The 20,820-nt window shown below is 38.6% G+C and overlaps 1 protein-coding gene across 12 annotated transcripts in view; it reads left to right on the top strand.

The window, feature by feature from the left end:
• Eif4g3 (eukaryotic translation initiation factor 4 gamma 3) overlaps window positions 1-20,820 on the top strand; it is a 212,997-nt gene that overhangs the window by 137,318 nt on the left and 54,859 nt on the right. For 8 of the 12 annotated variants that reach the window (XM_048350401.1, XM_048350398.1, XM_048350395.1 and 5 more), the window contains 4 exons: window positions 10-129; window positions 439-549; window positions 4,305-4,475; window positions 10,952-11,149. In XM_048350401.1, the coding sequence (XP_048206358.1) occupies window positions 10-129; window positions 439-549; window positions 4,305-4,475; window positions 10,952-11,149 (600 nt within the window). The remainder of the gene's footprint in view (window positions 1-9; window positions 130-438; window positions 550-4,304; window positions 4,476-10,951; window positions 11,150-20,820) is intronic. The other 4 variants (XM_048350400.1, XM_048350399.1, XM_048350397.1 and 1 more) reach the window with 1 other exon arrangement.

The following is a 20,820-nucleotide window of genomic DNA, read 5'->3' as shown; positions in this document are numbered from 1 at the left end:
TTCATACAGATCAACCAACCCAAATTGCCAATGAGAACTTTGGATCCTCGGATTTTGCCGCGGGGACCAGATTTCACTCCAGCCTTTGCAGATTTTGGAAGGCAGACACCTGGTGGAAGAGGTGTGCCTGTAAGTGCAAGTTCCCTACAACTGAATTGCTTAGAACACTGTCTTAATAGCAAGAAAGTGGCTTTTGCTTATGGATTTTTCTAATGAAGAAGTAGAAGAGGCCAAGACACTCCTTTCCATAGGAATATTAAAGCAAATAAAAACACATTTTTCTTATTTTTACTTAAAAGAAGCTGGTATATGTTGATTTAATCTTGCATTTTTTCACTTGAAATGACCTGAGCCAACCTTAATAGGATTCCTGCCTGGTAACTGCAGATCTCTGATGACATGGAGCTAATAGTGGTCTCTTTGTCTTTGTTTCTACAGATTTGCAAAGTGCAGAGCAGGCATGGATTGCCAATTCTGGAACAGAGCAAAGCCCCAAGTTGCACTCCACTGGCGATGTCGCACCCACCCCTGAAGGGCCTGCCTCTAGGGGTGCGCTGAATCTTTGTGTTGTTGTTTTTCCTAAATCAAAACAATAATCTGTGATCTTAGATAATTTTTTGTTTTGTTCTTACTTATTATAGGTTGTGCAGTAAAAATATAGACAATTTACAGCTATAAAAAAATATTGGTAACTTGCAGATTGCCACTACACCTGCAGTGGCAGGCTCTTCAGCGGAGGAAGTGGCATCACCAGTGGAGTTAGGCTGGGGCACTGCACTGTGCAGGATTCAGCAGGCTCTGCCTACTCCATGCTTTGTAGATTTGCAGAAAGCATGGGAAAAGTTGCCAATTGTGTGAATACCTATGTTAGAGTGGAATAAAGCTCAATCTAATGAATGGAGGGGCCTGTGATATAATGTATATTTCCAGATCACTCTCTCAGGAATTCTTTATTTTTTAAATATAATTTTATTGTTTTTATTAAGGTGTTGTACAGAGGGGTTACCATTTCGTAAGTCATATTATAAGTATCTTTCTTTTTGGGCAGTTCCCTCAGCTTCTTCCTCTTGTCCCTGCCTACTAGTTCATTTATCACATAGTGTCCTGAGTATCAAACCTGCAGAACTGTGGGTTTTTTTGTTTGAAAAAAGTTATTTTAGGGCTGGGAAGGTAGCTTTTTGGTAGAGTGCTTGCCTATCATGCATGAAACCCTGAGTTCAATTCCTCAGTACCACATTCACAGAAAAAGCTGGAAGTGGCATGGTGGCTCAAGTGATAGAGTGCTAACCTAGAGCAAAAGAAGCTCAGAGACAGTGTCCAAGCCCTGATTTCAAGCCCCAGTACTAGTGCAGTGGCCTCTGCCTATAGTTCTAGCTCTTTGGGAAGTCAGGGGATAGTGGCTCAAGGTCAGCCCAGGCATAAAAGTTAGTGAGACTCCATTTCAACCTGTGGCTGTGCATAATGGCACTCAACTTATTATCTTACCCATTGGGGAAGCTCAGTGGTTGGATGCACACCTAACATCCCCAAGGATTCTAGGAAACACAAGTTGGAAGATTGCAGCCCAGACTGACCCAGGCATATATAGTGAGACCCTACATTGAAAATAACCAGTGCAAAATGTAGCTGGAATTGTGATTTCAGTGGTAGAGCATCCTGTCTAGCAAGTTTGAGGCCCTGAGTTCAATCCCCAACATTGTTCTTAAAAAACAGTTGATGGGTTGGGAATATGGCCTAGTGGCAACAGTGCTTGCCTCGTATACATGATGCCCTGGGTTTGATTCCTCAGCACCACATATATAGAAAAGGCCAGAAGTGGCGCTGTGGCTCAAGTGGTAGAGTGCTAGCTTTGAGCAAAAGGAAGCCAGGGACAGTGCTCAGGCTCTGAGTTTAAGCCCCAGGACTAGCAAAAAAAAAAAAACCCAACAACACAAAAAACAACCCAAAAAACCCAAACAGTTGAGTCTGCTGGGTGCCTGTGGCTCATGCCTTTAATCCTGGCTAATTGGAGGCTGAGATATGAGGATTACTGTTCAAATCCCGCCTGGGCAGGAAAGCCCAGTAGATTCTTATCTCCAATTAACCACCCAAAAGGCAGGAAGTGGCATTGTGGCTTAAGTGGGAGAGCATCAGCCTGGATCAAAAAAGCTCAGTGACAAATGTCCTGCCCTGAGTGTAGGCCAGGCACAAGAAACAAACAATAAGAGTTATTTAACATGATAATTTTATTTCCCCAATACCTTTTTATTTCTGGAATCTTAGCTCTTTAAATGATATAACTGTTTAAGAACAAACATCTGAACAAATATCACATTGTAAGTATTTGAATTTGATTATTTACCCTCAGTTAAACACTGAAAGCACTTGGATACCTACATTGTGTTGTAGGCTTTACAAAGTACAGAAAGGAAACATGCCACTATTTTAAAGACCTCTGTGGACACTAAGAAGTTGAAATTTAACATTTTTCTGTTTTCTCTAGTATGCATTATCACTTCTTATTACCAACTTGTTATTCACTGGTTTTCTAATAATTATAGGAAGAGAAAATAAGTTGATAAATATATCTTTTACGATATTACAATTGAAGATGATTTTAAAATTTACTATGTATTTACCCATTTATCTATATGCCTATGTACAACAGATAAATGAGTAATTCTGAGAGACTATCTAAATATGGGATATTATCTAGAATTTGTAGTTTCTCTCAAAAGATTAGCTTTCAGGCTACTTTCCAGTGGCCCACACCTGTAATCATAACTACTCTGGAGGCTGAGACCTGGAGGATCATAGCTTAAAGTCAGTCCAGGCAGAAAAGTCTGTAAGACCTCATTTCTAATTAACTTGCCAAAAGGTGTGCTGGAAGTAGAATGTCAATGGTGATCAAGCAAGCTGAGCAAGCATGACGCCCCTGAGTAAAGCCCTAGTACTAGCCAAGAGCAAAAATTAACAATCAGCTTTATTTAGTTTGCTTTCCTTAAGTAGCGTTGACATGCGCTTGAAAGCACAAAGCTTGAAAGCTAGATTTTAAGTGGAATTTTGATCTTAAGGATAATGTTGATACTGCAAGTCTTGAAATAGTTATGCTACCCGCCTCTTCCTTAGTTAGCAAACATTCTTCACTTAATTTTCCTAAGTTAGTATTTTGATTATGCATATTGGCATGTCATTGGGCATAAATGTCTAACAAAAAAAGGCTTACAAACATACTATTTTAGCCAGGCGCTGGTGGCTCAGGCCTGTAATCCTAGCTACTGTGGAGGCTGAGATTGAGATCTCAGGATTGCAGTTCGAAACCAGTTTGTGCATTAAAGTTAGTCTGTTACTTCTAATAAACCACTCAGAAAAAGCTGGAAATACTGCTGTGGCTCAAGTGGTAGCGCTAGCCTTGCGTAAAAGAAGCCCAGGGAAAGTACCCAGGCCCACAGTTCAAGCCTCAGGACAGGCCAAAAAAAAATTTAAGAAACCGCAGTCGGGTGATAGTGGATCATACCTTGTAATCCTAGCTACTCAGGAGGCTAAGATCTAAGGATCGTAGTTCAAAGCCAGCCCGGGTAGTAAAGTCTGTGAAACTCCTATCTCCAATTAACCACCAGAAAACTGGAAGTGAGGCTGTGGCTCAAAGTGATAGAGGATTAGTTTTGAGCTGAAGAGCTCAAGGACAGCACCCAGGCCCAGAATTTAAGCCCTATGATAAGAGAAGGGGAGGGGGGGCGGAGGGGAGGAAAGAAAGAAACCGCAACCCTATTTTTCATAGTCTCTGGTTCTGTACCTTGAATCCTTTTTGCCAGTTGTCAGTATCAGCTTATAATTACTTAACACCTAGTATACCCTACTAGGTATGCTCTGTATGTAGTGTGGCTTTAGTAACTAGGACTTCTATTTTAAAAACTATCCTGAAATTATATTGTTAAAAATATATTTTTAGGGCTGGCTATGGGTCTGGAGCACCTGTGTAGCAATCTCAGGGGCCTGAGTTCAAATTCAGTATTGCTTCCAACTCAAAAATATTGCTGGAATGAATGAATGTTGGCTGTAAGCCGAAAAATAGTGCAGTTGTATTCTCAGTAAGAATGACACATGTAAGTTTTTAAAAGATGAGTATTATTTATTTCTTACACTTGCAAAATTGAAAATATGTATTAATTATTTTTCATTATTTTGTCCCATTTAGGACTGTAGGGTCAAAAATAAAAACTATATATAACTTTGAGTAACCTGATACCCAGTCTTTGCTATGAACAGTACAAGTAGACACAGTAAATTGAAAGTACTCTAATAGGTGTCATATTCTTTCCTAGTTGTTGAATGTTGGACCACGGAGGTCTCAACCTGGCCAGAGACGGGAGCCCAGAAAGATCATTACAGTTTCTGTAAAAGAAGATGTTCACTTAAAAAAGGCAGAAAATGCCTGGAAGCCCAGCCAAAAGCGAGATAGCCAAGCTGAGGATCCAGAAAACATTAAAACCCAGGTAAGAACTACAGCACACACTCATTGTTTAAGAATGGTATCAGGTTTTAAAGTTCTTTTTCCTATTCTTTTTTATTTATTTATTTATTTATTTATTTTGGTGGAACTGGAGTTTGAACTCAAAGCCTCTTGCTTGCTTGGTTAGCACTCTACCATTTGAACTATACCTCCAACCCTTCTTTTTGCTGGTTATTTTGGAGGTAGAGTCTAAGGAACTTTTCTGCCTGGTCTGACTTCAAGCTGTGATCTTCAGTATTGAATGTCCTATGTAGCTAGGATTACAGGAGTGAGCCACTGTTGACTGCCTTTTGTTTGTTTTTCATTTCCTGTGTATATCCTGCTCTCAAAACACCATACAGTAAATTAAACAAATTCCTCTAACTCCACAGTTGATTTTTATATATGAAATTATATAAAGCCTTTATTTGTATTTTGCTGTGTATGAGTTGACTCTATTTTCTGCTTGGTTTGTTTTTGTTTCTAATCCATGAGTCTGCACTGTCTTCTTCAAATTCACAGCTATACTTAGAGGCAGTCATCATGAGTCACATTCTAACTCAGCAGTGTCCGATTCCTTATACATGTTTTTGCAATAACATGAATATTTTAATGTAATAATTGAAAGTTCCAACTAAGAAGTGCCGGCCCTGTTGGGCAAAGTTTTAATCTCAGCTACAGAATGAAGATGCAGATAGTAAGATGAGCAAATGAAGTAATATAAAGTTATTTCACATATTCTTAGAGCCCAGTTAAGTGCTCAGTATTTATGTATTTAATGTTGCTATTCCTTTCATATCTCTTTGACTCAGCACCAACGCCAGATGATTTCATATAGGGTAGATAGTTACCAATTACATAGATAAAGTTTCCAACAAGCTTGTTTATATTAAGAAAAGATGGAAATGACTTGCCCTGTCAAAAAGCTGTGCTATCAAATTTTATTTGGCTAGCTTCATATTTCCATTTTTATCTCTCTGTAGATTGCCCTAGACATTTGCCACCAGTCCTCACTATATCCTCCATTTTCACTGAGATCAAGTCCTAAAATATTTTCACCTTTTTATGGTCTTCCAGAAAAATGTTTTATTAGTAATGTGGGTGCCTATATGTCTTGTAAAGATAGTTTAAAGTTTCAGCTGGATTTTTATCATTGCAGATGAAGATCTTTTGTTTTCTTAAGACATTTGTATTGTCTCATTTTATTAGATGAAGGAATCAATATTGTTTGATTTTTTTTTTGGCCAGTCCTGGGCCTTGGACTCAGGGCCTGAGCACTGTCCCTGGCTTCTTCCTGCTCAAGGCTAGCACTCTGCCACTTGAGCCACAGCGCCACTTCTGGCCATTTTCTGTTTATGTGGTGCTGGGGAATCGAACCTAGGGCCTCGTGTATCCGAGGCAGGCACTCTTGCCACTAGGCTATATCCCCAGCCCCAATATTGTTTTGAATGAGGAAGAGAAGGCTTTAAGAGATTGGTTACCTCCAGTGCCAGGGTTACCAATAGTTAGGGGCTTTACCGCTTGAGCCTCACAGTTAAAACTTCTTCTTCTTCTTCTTCTTTTTTTTTTTTTTTTTTTTTTTTTTTTTGCCAGTCCTGGGCCTTGGACTCAGGGCCTGAGCACTGTCCCTGGCTTCCTTTTTGCTCAAGGCTAGCACTCTGCCACTTGAGCCACAGCGCCACTTCTGGCCGTTTTCTGTATATGTGGTGCTGGGGAATCGAACCCAGGGCCTCATGTATACGAGGCAAGCTCTCTCGCCACTAGGCCATATCCCCAGCCCCAGTTAAAACTTCTAATAGGCCTATCTTGCTCTGTAACGGACTTTCCCCTTTAATACAGCTTATTATCTCAAGAGCTTAAAATTATAGTGACATGAGATAGCATTAATTAATGAAGTTTTCTTTAGTGGATGCATAATAATTAATTCCATGGAGACTTCTTTTTCATACTTGTCTACAGTCCTTTTTTTTTTTTTTTCCAATATGGCAAGTGGCTCCTTTATTTCCATTTCTAGTCCTAGAAATGTCAGTGAAAACTTTTTACTTATTATTTTACATCACTTGACATTTCACATCAAGGGAATGGCAGAGTTATAAAAATCTCACTGGACACAGTGGCTCAGACCTATAATCCTAGTTAATTGGGAGGTTTAGACTAGTTGACCATGGTTCAAGGCCAGCCCAAGCAAAAAAATTAATAAATAAAGGTTTTCTGAGAGTCCATCTCAACTAATGGCTGTGCACAGAGGCACATGCCTGTTATCCCAGATATGGTAGAAGGACAATGGCTGGGTGCAGTGGTTCAATGTCACCCCCCAGCAACACAAGTAGGAGCATCCCAGACTGGTCCAGACATAAAATGATGCTCCATCTCAATGCCAAAAGGGGTTAGAGCTTAAGTGGTAGAGCACCTGCCTTTGCAAGCTCAAGGCCTTGTCTTCAATTCTCAGTATCACCAAAGAGAGACAGAAAAAATCTCAACCTAAAACATATCACAGGAACCTCCTCAAAAGCAGACACAGACACATTCAGGCCTTGTGTAGAGGTGTCAACAGGACTCTGATGACTCAAAATCTGAACCAAGTTGGTCTTTAAGTAAAACTTGGAAGAAAAGAGAGTAGATGAATGGGCAGAACTACTTTATCTTCCATATGTCTACAGTCCTTTTTAAAAATTGTGTTTCTTTTGAAAAATAGGAGCTCTGTTTTATTCTTTTGCTGTTTTTATTCTTCTTTGCATAGAATTGTCCTGTGTTGCCAGTTGCTCTTGCTATTCTCTTTCTTTCCATTTGGTCAAAGCAATTGTTTTATTTTTACGTGCACTACTAGGAAACTCTTTCCTTCCCACCACTATATTGAAACAGATTATGAATGACACCTAGGATATATTCCTCACAAAATCTAGGCTTTCCCACCACTCTGCTGTGGTTGCTCTGGTTCTACTCTGGGCTTCCTTGCTTCATCCTTTCCTTTCTCCTCTGTGATCCAGTATGTTGATTTTACTTTTTCTGTACATCTGTGGTGCTGTAGCTCAAGTGGTAGGGTGCTAGCCTTCAGCAAAACAATCTCAGTGACAGTGCTGAGGCCCTGAGTTCAAGCCCCGGGACTGGCACTAAATAAATAAATAAATAAATCCTTCCTAATGTCTTTTTCTAAATGTCTTCCTCTTTTCAGTTAGCCAGCTTTTTTTGTTCTTCATAATTTGTGCAATTACTGTTTCCACATAAAGGTGTTCTCGGACTCAGGGCCTATGACCCCTCGTACCTAAACTGCTTGAATTTCTGGTCTCTGAACAACCCTAATGCTTGCCTTATTCAGCTAGATTTTGATTGTGGAAGGCATTTACTTTGCTTTATGCTATATTTGTACCTAATACAGAATTTAGTGAATGTCAAGTAGATACTGAGCTGAATGATTTCCAATAAATATTTATTACTTTATCCTGTTTTTCTTGGCTTACATTATCTTCTGAACAATGCAGATAATTTAATAAACATTTTTCCTAGTGTAGTGAATAGTTTAACATTTACTTGAAGATTTTTTTCCCCTGATGTAAAGGAGAATTAATGTTTTAAACCTGAAAGATATTATGTCTTGCTTAAATGAAGTACAAAATCTCTCTTCTATTCTTATGTGCTTTCAGTGTTTGTCTTTTCTTCACAAGTGCAATATTAATATTGTCTTACTGAAGAAAAATTTGGCATTGTAATCATTTAAATTTAAGTTAATTATCTCCTGCACAGAGGGAACTACTAACATATTTATACATTTTGTAGATATCTTTGTTGGGTTGAGGCATGGCTCAAAGTGGTAAGAATGCCTGCCTATCAAGTGTAAGTCCCTGAGTGCAATCCCCAGTAATGAAAAAAAAAAGACCTGTATTTTGAAATAAAAAATTTTGAAGAAATTGAACATTTTGAGGCTTTTTTCTTTGCATTTGTATCATGGTAGCTTAGATAGTTGCAACTTGCATTTATTGATAGAAAAACGCCTGTATAGTAAAATTGTACCTTTATAGTAAAATTGAAAGACACAGTCATGTGACTACTACAACAGGCACATCATGCAATAAATCTATCCTAGGAATTTCCTTGTCCCATGATGCTCTTATCCTCCCTTCTTCCTACCGTCTGACAAGCACCTGTCAGTTCTCTGTCCTCACAGTATTGCCTTTCTATAAAATATTATAAATTCACTTATTAAAACCATGTCTTCTTTCACTAAACTTATTATACTTTTAAGATTCTCATTTAAGGTGATTGTTATTTTGAGACAGGGTCATATTATGTATCACAAGCTGGTCTCAAACTCAAGATTCTTCTTTTCCCTATCTGAGTACTAGGATTACATACATTTATGACTGTGCCTTACTAAACGGTTTTGTTTTAATTGCCCCATATTAATTTGTTCATTCATATTCCAGATAGTTTCCAAGTTTTGCCAATTATGAATAAAATAGCCATAATCTTTCAGATACAGGATTTGTTTTTCTGGGTAAATTCCTAGCCATGGAATCCCAGCCCCCAGCCCTGCAGTTTGTTGAAAAGACGGTGTTTGTTATATGTCTATCTACCAAACAATACCACAGTTTTAAAATAGTAACTGTATAGTTAATGTTGCCCAACTTCTTTTTTTGTATGTGGTCCCGTTTCATTTTTCTTCAGAATCACGTAGACCCTACTAATTATTTTGTCTATCTATATAAATTCCTGAATATACTTGATATTTCTTCCAAGAACTAAATACAAGTACCCTACTAGGTTTGTATAGATTATTTTAAATGTGTAGAGCATGTTGAGGAAAACTGACAAACATGTTATGTATCTCTATTCAGTCCTTTTTAGCTTTCTTTTACCAGTGAACTATATGTTTACCAGTTGAACTATATGTAGCCCTGTAGATAGCTTATTAGATTTTAAACCAAAAATTTGTGTTTTGATGATGTAAATGGTACTTTAAGAGCTACTTTTTTTTTTTTTTTTCCCCAGTCCTGGGCCTTGGACTCAGGGCCTGAGTACTGTCCCTGGCTTCTTTTTTGCTCAAGGCTAGCACTCTGCCACTTGAGCCACAGCGCCACTTCTGGCCATTTTCTGTATATGTGGTGCTGGGGAATCGAACCCAGGGCCTCATGTATATGAGGTAGGCACTCTTGCCACTAGGCTATATCCCCAGCCCTAAGAGCTACTTTTAATCATTCATTAAATTACAAAAATTCAATTGACATTTACATTTTGACATTATATCCTATAGTATTTCCTTTTGTAGGCTCTTTGATTTTTCTATATAGAGAATTGCATCATCGGTAAATAAAGTTTTCTTGCTTTCCAGTTTGTATCCCTATTATTTATTTCTCTGTACCTTATTGCACTGATTTGGACCTCTACTATGATACTGAGTTGAAATGGCAAGAGTAGACATTTTTGCTTTGTTATTAATCTTAGGGAAAAACATTAAGTAAGTGGGGCTGGGAATATGGCCTAGTGGCAAGAGTGCTTGCCTTGTATACATGAAGCTCTGGGTTCGATTCCCCAGCACCACATATATAGAAAATGGCCAGAAGTGGTGCTGTGGCTCAAGTGGCAGAGTGCTAGCCTTGAGCAAAAAGAAGCCAGGGACAGTGCTCAGGCACTGAGTCCAAGCCCAGGACTGGCAAAAAAGAAAAGAAAAACATTAAGTATTTTACATAAAGTATTTTACTGCTAAGTCAGGTTATAACTTTCCTTTTCTAGCTTAGGCTGGTCCCTTGTATTCCTGAGGGCAAGTTCTCTAACTCCTTTCAAAAGACTCTTTGTCTAGTGTTTCTTACCATAGTTCATATGCACTGAAATTTAGACAAATTTCCTATGTTTACACATTTGAAATACTTACGTGGTCAGTTCTGTGGGCTCTACAACTTGAGCTATAGCCCCAAGCCTTTTGTTTTCATTATTTTTCATATAGGAGCTCATTTGATTATGCTTAAGTGAACTTGGGTTGCCTTTCTCCTATTTATGTTTCCTGCATAGCTAGGTTGACAGATGCATGCCACCATGCCAACCCGACTGGGTAAAGATGAAGTTTTGCTAACTTTTTTTTTTTTAATGCATGCTTTGACTGACTTGAACTTTAATCCTTCTGATTTCTACCTCCCCAGTAAGTACGATTACAGGCATTAGTCCTCTTGCCTAGCTGAAGTTATTTTCTATAATGGATTATAACAGATTATTTTGCCAAAAATCTTTTTACTTACCTTAAGTAGTAACCAGTTAAGATGGAGCTGTCAAGTGGAAGGCCATGAAAGAAAGAAAGGAATGTTCTGGATGACATTCCTATACTTAAAGGTATTTTGTAATATTTAGTTTATGGAATTGTCATTAGTGGTTAAAAGAAGGTGGTACTTTTTTATTAGTTGTTTGAATTGATGGCTTTGCTTTTCTGATTCAAAATCATTTTAAATATTTTGTGTAGTCAAACTTATCAGTTGTGTATTTTGACCCTTCTAGGAACTTTTTAGAAAAGTCCGAAGTATCTTAAATAAATTGACACCACAAATGTTCAACCAATTGATGAAGCAAGTATCAGGACTTACTGTGGACACAGAGGAGCGGCTGAAAGGAGTCATTGACCTGGTCTTTGAGAAGGCTATTGATGAACCCAGTTTCTCCGTGGCTTACGCAAACATGTGTCGATGTTTAGTAACGGTAAGAAGAGAGGAAGGAGTAAAACCAGAAATCTTCAAGAGGTATATTCTCCCCTCACTGAACATTCTTCCCAGGAGTGTTATTGGGGCAATGTAAAGGGGAGAATATATTTTAACACGTGCTAATGCAATATCTTTATTGATTAAAAGGAAGCTTGTTTTATTAAAACTTATACTTAGATCTGGAGGGGAGGAACTAGTCCCAATCAGGATGAGGGAGATTGGGTATAAGACGTACATTAGAGGGGCTGGGAATATGGCCTAGTGGCAAGTGTGCTTGCCTCCTATACATGAAGCCCTGGGTTCGATTCCTCAGTACCACATATATAGAAAATGGCCAGACGTGGCGCTGTGGCTCAAGTGGCAGAGTGCTAGCCTTGAGCAAATGGAAGCCAGGGACAGTGCTCAGGCCCTGAGTCCAAGGCCCAGGACTGGCAAAAAAAAAAAAAAAGACATACATTAGAAATGAGAAATTATGTCCTGAAACATCATCTTACAGAAACAAAGCACGCTTATATTTAATTAAGTTAGAAATGAAACAACCTGTTGGTTCTAATTGTAGCCTCTAAAAATGAAAGGACAGTAGTCTTAAGGTCATAAAGGTTCTAAACAGGTACCTCCCCTTAAAACATGTAGCTTTCTCTCTCTTTACATTGTCCACAGCTATTAAATTCCCTCCCCAGCCCAAGAAAACTAAGTCAGAGCAGAATTAGAGATCAAACAACTTCTGCTTAGTATTCATTCGCCTCCTGTATTCTGCAGTCATAATACCACCACATGCCACATGTTTTCCTGTTACTGTTTCCAAGGTACCTGTGCCAGAGATGTATGTCTTTTAACATTTGGGGGTTTTATTATGATTCATTATCATCAAGCCTTGCTTCTTTGAAAGATGCTATGCAAATGCAAACTTCTGTTATTCTAGCAATATTTTTTTGTGTATGTATGCCAGTCCTGGGGCTTGAACTCAAGGCATAGGTGCTGTATTTGAGCTTTTCTCCGCCCCCGCCCCCGCCCCCCAGGATTAGAGCTCTACCATTTGAGCCACAACTCCAGGTTGGAAGCGAGGTTGGGGGGGGGTTACTTGTGTTCACTTTATTGGAGATAAGAATCTCATAGGCTTTTTTGCTTTGGCTGGCTTCAAACCACAGTCCTCAGATCTCAAGTCTCCTGAGTAGCTAGAATTGCAGGCTCTACTTTTTTTTTTTTTTGCCAGTCCTAGGGCCTGAACTCAGGGCCTCAGCACTGTCCCTGAGCTTCTTTTTTGCTCAAGGCTGGCAATTCTGCCACTTGACCCACAGGCACCACTTCCAGCTTTTCTGTTTATATGGTATTGAGGAATCAAACCCAGGGCTGTGTGCATGCTAAGCAAGCACTCTACCACTAAGCCATATTCCCAGCCCTCTATTAACATTTTTTTTTTTTTGGCCAGTCCTGGGCCTTGGACTCAGGGCCTGAGCACTGTCCCTGGCTTCTTCCCGCTCAAGGCTAGCACTCTGCCACTTGAGCCACAGCGCCGCTTCTGGCCGTTTTTTCTGTATATGTGGTGCTGGGGAATCGAACCTAGGGCCTCGTGTATCCGAGGCAGGCACTCTTGCCACTAGGCTATGTCCCCAGCCCCTCTATTAACATTTTTAAGTATTTGTGTTGAAGGTAGGTAAGTCTGTTGGGACTTAGCAAAGGAAAATGTTCTGTTTTATAATAAACTATTAAAATCTATATTGGGAAGGAGAGGAAAGAGGCAATTCTGGGAGGGGGAGTGGCAATCACTTAGATGGGATGTAGCAGGTTGTTGCTGTCGAATTGGATGGACTAGACTAAATATATATCACTATCTTTGCGAGAATGACAGTTGTATTGAAACAAGCAGAATGTGAATTGGCTGAGAAGTATAGTGGAAAAGAATGTATTATAAACAGGTTGGAGTCTGAAGTGGTAAGGGTTATTCACTGGCTTTGGACTCTTATAGTTCTGGGTTCAAAGTTTAACATTTAAGCTGACGCTGTAGCTCAAACTTGTAATCCTAGCTATTTGAGAGCTGATTTGTAAGATCATGGTTTCAAGTCCAGCCTGAGCAAAACAAGTCCTCAAAAGTCTTGCATAACTACCCTATCCCAACCAATATAAAAAACTGGCTATGATGGTGCATGTCTGTCATCTCAGCTACACAGTAAGCATAAATAAGAGAATCACTATCCATGCTAACCCAGGCAAAAGTGACCCTATTTGAAAAAACCTAAAGCAAAAAGGGCTGTGGTTGTGGTTCAAGTGAATAGAGTGCCTATAAACAGAAGGCCATGATTTCAAACTCCAGTACCATTCCCCCAGAAAATTTAAGTTTATAATCTTAGAACAGTTGTAGCACCAAAATAGCTGAACATATAATAAATTAAAATATTTGTTAATCTTTTAAGCCTCAGCTTTTAGTCAGCAAAATAAAATTCATACATGAATTGTAACAGTAGAATTAATTGACTTTGTTGAGTTCCTGGCTATTTGGCCCTGTAGCAAGCCATGAATAAATTGAAACTATATTGGTGATTGATCATTAGGTACAGATTACTAAGGTCTTGAAATGCTGGCTGTAAGATTGTTATAATAACAATCCATTTGCTCAGTGTCTCTTACCTTGCCATATGAGCAGGTACATATGGTAGTAGCATATGTAAAGTTCAGTATTATTAGCTGTTTATTGAATCAGAAACTGAATCTTAGAAAGGAAAAATACCTTGCTCAGAGTAAGTGGCAGTGTGTTAGAATTCAAATATAGGATTATTTAATTTAGTCAATTGTTATTTTACCTTCTTGTATACCATAGATATCTGGAAAAGACACTCACTCTCTTATGACCCTTACTTTCATTGTGGTATCTATGACAGTCATACTTCAGTGCTCTTTCCCAATTTGGGGTTTTATACTACAGGCATTAAAGATTTAAGTTTATAGTAGAATGGTGACTGACATTAAAAAGACAAATATTCAAATTAGATGTGAACTGGAAGAGGTTTTATTATATGCCAGTGACTTAAGAGACTTAAATTTTTATTGGATTATTTTAAATTACAAAAGAACAACTTACTCAAACAAGTCAAACAATAGAAAGATTTACACAGAAAACAATAATGCTGTTTCTAGCCCCAACTGATTAATGCCTCCTTCCCTGTAAGACAACCAGAGTGAATGATTACAGACGATACCATCTACTGTAATGTTCCATAATGCTCTCTTTTTCATAAAAACAGCTAGATGCCTATAATTCTACCTGCTCAGGAGGTTGAGGCATAGGATTGTGAGTTCAAGGCTATTCTGAGCAACATCTGGACAACGGCTCAAAAGAAGAATAAGAAGAAATATATGGACCTGAATCAGATTTTGGAGTTTTTATTTATTCAAAATACATTCTCTAAATTTATATATTAAAAATGGTATCTTTTTAACTTAAAGAAAAATTTGTTTTTGTTTCTTTTTATTTAGGTCCGAGACTGGGACTCAACCTCAGTACCTGACACTTTCACTCATTGACTAGTGTTCTACCAACTACACCACACCTTCTCCGCGCCCCCCCCCCCCGCCCCCGCTTTTTAAGCAATTTTATTATAGAGCTAAGGGTGGCTGGCAACTCAAAATGTAGGCCTTGTGATCCTCTTCTGCCTCTCTGTCTCTTGAGTGTTAGGAAGTACAGATATGTATTCCCATACTTGGTTTTATTTTTCATCTTAGAATTAAAACATATATTTATTACTTAGGGAAGAAAATTTTTCCATTGTAACTGACAAAATTAATAATGTAAATATTCTATTTGGGTGTGATTTTTAGCCTCTTGACAGCTAGGCATCTGACTCTCCAAGTATCTGTTTAACAGCTTTCATGATCAGACTTTAGCATACCACTGAAAGATATGAGCAGAAATATGTAGGAATCATTAGTGTATAGCCTGGTGTAGATCAGCAAAGCAGTCACACCCTGCCCCCTAGACAGTACTTGTCACTCTTCCTTAAGGATGGTGTTCCCCCGCAAGCTCAGAGCCATAGCTTGCTAACAGAAGCCATAAACAAAGTGTAGATGTCTGGGTGTGCAGGGAAAGCCTAACTATGAAAAGGCAAAGTTTGATGTAGCAGAGATATTTTTGTTTCTGAAAGATGCAAAATGAGTGATCCGTAAGAAAAATACTTACTTCAAATGTTAACTTTTTGCAATAAAATTTATGTTTGTGTAAAACATAAAATCAGTTTGGATGAATCTGTTTAGAATCCATCTAATTAACAAAATAATAGAATCTCTAGTGAAAGAGGAAATTGATGAGAAAAAAAACAGGCTAATAAATTGCCAACTCTTGTGCCAGTCCCTGGGCTTGACCTCAGGGTCCCATTCTCTCACTTGACTTTCTGGCTCATGGCCTGATGCTCTACTACTTGAACCCTACTTCCAGTCCAAAACGTGCACAGTTCTTAACTGAAAGTCCATTGATAAACTTAATATTAGTATTTGTTGTTTATTATTAGGAGAAAGATAAGCACAATTTACCTCCACTAGACTTAGCAAAATGCAACCATTTTAACTGATTGCAAAGATGAATGCAACCACTTGGCATAACTGAGATGACAAGCACATACTGCCACACTCAACTGGATAAAGTCCAGGGCCAGCTGCATGCTAAACAAGCACTCATTAAACTGTATCCCCCAGTCCATACATACCTCCATTTGAAACTTATTTTGTGCCAGGCACCAGTGGTTCACACTTATAATCTTAACTACTTAAGAGGATGCATCTGAATTGAGGTTTGATACCAGAAAAGTCTGAGAGATTCCATCTCCAGTTAAACAAAAAAATGCTGGATCAGAGGCATGGCTAAAATAAGTGGTAGAATGACAACCATGATCCAGAAAGAGAAGTGTAAGGCCCTGAGTTCAGTATATATATTGAACTAGGATTATAGGCATGAGCCACCGGATGCCCATCTAGTTTTATTTTTAAAAATTTATTTTAAGGAAGTGGTACTGTGGCTCAGAGGTAGAGCACTAGCCTTAAGCAAAAAAAGTTCGGGGATGGTACCCAGGCCCTGAGTTCAATCCCCAAGACTGATACCAAATAAATAAATCTTCCTTAGTTGCCAAGGCATCAGATAGAGATAGATAGATTCTATTTTATTACAGAATAAAATAATTTTTATGACTACTTACTATTTTGACCTTACAGATGAAATTGATGCAGTAGAATTGGCTCTTGGAAGCTGCTTTATAAATGTTGCATATATACATGTATATGGACATGCATACACCTACACACAGCTGCCTCTCTCCACCACGCTCCATTTAGTAAGCTATATTAAGTTACAGGCTTCATAAAAGGCTGTAAATCATGCCTCTGGAGTACATTGCTGCTGCTTCTAATTTAACTAGTTATATTTAAAGAGGCCTGCAAGACCCTCTTTACAAACAGCAAGCATTTCACTAGAATTTAGAACATCTGAAATGAATGACAGATGAACAGAAATAATCAAGAGAAATGTCCTATGGCTAAAGGACATTTTGTAAGGACAATTTGTATTTGCAATTTTGGAACTTTAAATTTCTGTACTTTTGTTTTAATCATAATTGAAATGAAAATCCTCTGTAGAATATAAGCTTCTCATTCCTCATGCATAGAATACTCTCCTGGTACATAATAGACTCTGACTGTTGTAAGTGAATGGGTAAAACGCCTGAATGAAAAAATAACTAACTTGAAAAGGTTTTTTCTGTAGTTTGTGATATTTTCTTTTTACATTCCTACATTTTTTTGTTATATTATGCATTCCTGACATGTAAATAAATGGCATGTAGTTAGAATTTTTTTGGCCACTTTGTATCTTATTATGCCAGATCCAGAACTTGTAGTCCTTTTTACTTTTAAGTGCTTAAAAGAAAACCATGAAAAGAATGACAGGACTGAGACTGAGAAGAGACTTAAGAGAGCAAATGAGACTGAAACCTTAGAAATAAAACCTGGATCTGGGCACTGGTGGCTCACAACTGTAATTCTAGTTACTCAGAAGGCTGAGATCTGAAGATCACGGTTCGAAGCCATCTCGGTAGCAAAGTCTCCTTGAGACTGTTATCTCCAATTAAGCACTTAAAAACTGAAAGTGGAGCTGTGGCTAAAACTAGTAGAGCACTAGCCTTAAGCAAAAATTGCTTAGGGACAGCATCCAGGCCTTGAGTTCAAGCTCCACAACGGACAAAAGAAAAAAAAAAAAAAGAAAGAAAGAAAGAAAAGGAAAGAAAGCCTGGGTTTAAAGTCAGCCTTGAGAAATAGCTGTGGCTGGAGTCAGCTAGAGGAGAAAGAGGTAAACAGAATGTGCAGCTTGCTGATGTGTGGAAGAAAAGGTTGACCATAACTGACCATCACCCTTTTTGAGTTGTGTGGGAACTTCCTCATTTCCTACCTCCTTGAGTGTATCCTATAGAGATGCATTTTCATACTTGTATTCGTGTATGCTATGTATAATTATTGATTGACCATAGCCATCATGGACTCAAGAAACATTTGAAGAATTTGCTTTATTGCTATTCACAGTTGATTGCAAACCATCCTGTAGAAACCAGTTTTGGAGTTAGCACAGTATAGCCATTTTCTTTCATTCTAATAGTTGTTCCATATACTTCGCCTCAGACTCAGAAATGTTTCAGAGCCAAAATGAATAGCTGGCCATGGGTTACCACCAGCAAGCTGTGTATTCTGAGATAAGGCTGAATACTGAGTACACTATGCAAGGCCAAGGCACAGCTGACATATCTTGATGGTTCTCTAGAAATTTGTTCCTCTAAGGTATAAAAAGTAGCCACCCTCAACACTAACAAATATGTCAGCAGTGTAAGTCGTATGACTTGACGGAAATTGTGATACTAATGACTAACAATATTCATATCCAACTACTCAGCTACTATCAATTATTCAAACTAAGTCTATGTCTAAAGAGTTCATCAATCCAAGATTGCTGACTGCTGAGCACCAGTGGCTCACACCTGAATGCTAGCTACTTGGGAGGCTAAGATGGTTGGGATTGAGGCTTAAGACCAGTCCAAAACAGAAAATTTTTACAAGATCCCTTCCCAACAAAGAATTGGCAGGGAGACCCCATCCAAAAAATGATCATTGTAAATCAGGGTTGAAGGAGTGGCCCAGCAACGAGAGCACCTGTATGGCAAACACAAGGAACAGAGTTCAAATACCCACACCAAAAAAAAGTTACTATTGGGCTGTGTGTGGAGAGGTCTAATTAGTGCTACTTCGGGCAACATTGCACTGTCACTATGAAATTTAAATGCAGGTGTTTTTTAGTAAGCCTTACTAAAACAAAAGTGACCCATATATAAGATACCTTGACATCTTGGTTTCTGTTAACTTTTTTTTTTTCTTATTTACTGTCAAAGTGATGTACAGAGAGATTACAGTTTCATACGTTAGGCCTTGGGTACATTTCTTGTGCTGTTTGTTACTTCCTCCCTCATTCTTTTGTTAACTCTTTAGTGAATGATATAGGTACCTAAATAGATCCTTTTCTCACTTTCCACATTACCATTCATTAATTCTTTCTTAAATTCATTCTTGCTATATATTTGAGAACACATTACCAAGCATGTACAAGGCAGATGCTATTGTAAACTAAACATTTGCGCCCCTTAGAAGTCATAGATTGTGCGGCTGGGAATATGGCCTAGTGGCAAGAGTGCTTGCCTCCTATATATGAAGCCCTGGGTTCACTTCCCTAGCACCACATATACAGAAAAACAGCCAGAAGTGGCGCTGTGGCTCAAGTGGCAGAATGCTAGCCTTGAGCAAAAAGAAGCCAGGGACAGTGCTCAAGCCCTGAAGCCAAGCCCCAGGACCTGGCAAAAACAACAACAACAACAACAAAAAACATAGATTGCCAGGTGCCAGTGATTCATGCCTATAATACTAGCTACTCAGGTGGCTGAGATCTGAGGGTGGAGGTTTGAAGTGAGCCCAGGCTGGAAAATCCATGAAACTCTTATCTCCGATTAAAACCAAAAAGCAGAATAGAGGTGTGGCACAAATGGTAGTGTTAATCATGAGTGAAAATACTCAGGGACAGCATCCAGACCCTGAGTTCAAGCTCCAGTGTGACATGCATGTATACACATATGTGTCATAAGTGAAACTCCTATTCCCTGTCTGATGGTATTAGGAAGTGGGCATCTGGTAAGTTAAGTAGGTTTAGATGAGGTTGTTTAGGGACATGAAGCTCCTGTAACTGGATTAGTGCTTTTGTAAGAAGAGGAAGATACACCAGAGCCACTTCTGCCTGCTCTGTAGTAGACAGAAGTCAGCTGGCTTCCATCCAGGGTCCTCAATAAGAACCAGAATTTCAAAGCGATGAAAAATAAATGCCTGCTGTTTAGAACACCTTGTTTATGGTATTTTATTATAGCAACCTAAGCAGATTGGCATTCATCCTGTGTTCAAAGTAAACAATTTGAGTGCATCTCCTGTCCAGTAGCATTCAGCAGCTAACATACGTTGACTTCCTAATGTCATGGTCCTGTTGCAGTTACCCTGAATCACTGTTCTCAGAGGTTACATTCTCACTGGTCCATTTCCAAATTCCCAGTAACCCTGTCAGCTATCCTTTAGGACATTGGGATCATGTTACTTGTGTCCTTGGGTGATAATTCTTCAAGGGTTAAATGTGTCTATTCCAGACTATTTAATACTGCCCTTGGAACTATATCTAAGAAGCTTAAATTCAAACATATTCTTTATACCCTAAACATAAGTGATTTCCCTTGACTCCATTTTGGGATACCAGGTATTTTTTTTCTTATATTTTGTGATTTATCTCCTTAATGCTTAGAGAGCTCTCTTTCCTCATATTCTTTCTTGAATCTCTGTGTTGCTCTTACGTGTTTAAATGTACCTAAACTCATTTATCGGTCCTATGTACCAGCCACTACTATTACCTGCTATCTCATTTAATCCAATAGTCCTAAGATGTTACTGTCCTCATTTATGAATGAACATAGGTTTGGGCAAACTAAGAAAACTGAAAAGTCATCTGGCACTGCTAGGATTCTGACTCTCTCCAAAGTATGTTTCAGCAGCTATTTTATAATCTGCAGACCTCTTGTGGTAACTTGTTTACATTTACAGAGTTCATTAGTCATAGAGCTGGGGCTACAAATCCTGACTTTATGACATAGATTCTAGTGTTCTTTCAGTTTCATTGTTCCACATTCCCCAGTTCTGGCTTGTTTAGCTGTGACTGACCAAAGTGGGTCCACTGGATACACAAAGCTGCTTCCTTGTTGGACACAGGTACCTTTGCTTGTCTTAGATGTTACTAAATAAACTGATATCATAGTATCCATTTAGAATTGTCTTTTTGTACATATCACATAGTAACCAGAGTTTTGATCCTTAACCTAGCTCTTTCAATATAACCTTCCCTATACTAAAGGTATAAAAGGTAATTTAAGAGATAATGCCTTGAGTGTTCACTGTAGCATTTACACCTTTCCAGTAAGGAAGTTCTTCCTTGGCTTATCTCATTTCTGTCTGTTCCTGTTACCAAACCATCACAGGTTGTATTTATTGTATCTTTCTAACTAGTATATGTAGGGTGCTTATTTTAACTTTGATCCCTATTTTCTACACACCAGGTCCATAAGA

Source organism: Perognathus longimembris, chromosome 7, assembly GCF_023159225.1.
Source record: "Perognathus longimembris pacificus isolate PPM17 chromosome 7, ASM2315922v1, whole genome shotgun sequence".
Lineage (NCBI taxonomy): Eukaryota > Metazoa > Chordata > Mammalia > Rodentia > Heteromyidae > Perognathus > Perognathus longimembris.
The sequence above is the reverse complement of the archived record's forward strand: the minus strand, read 5'-3'. Positions and strand labels throughout refer to the sequence as shown.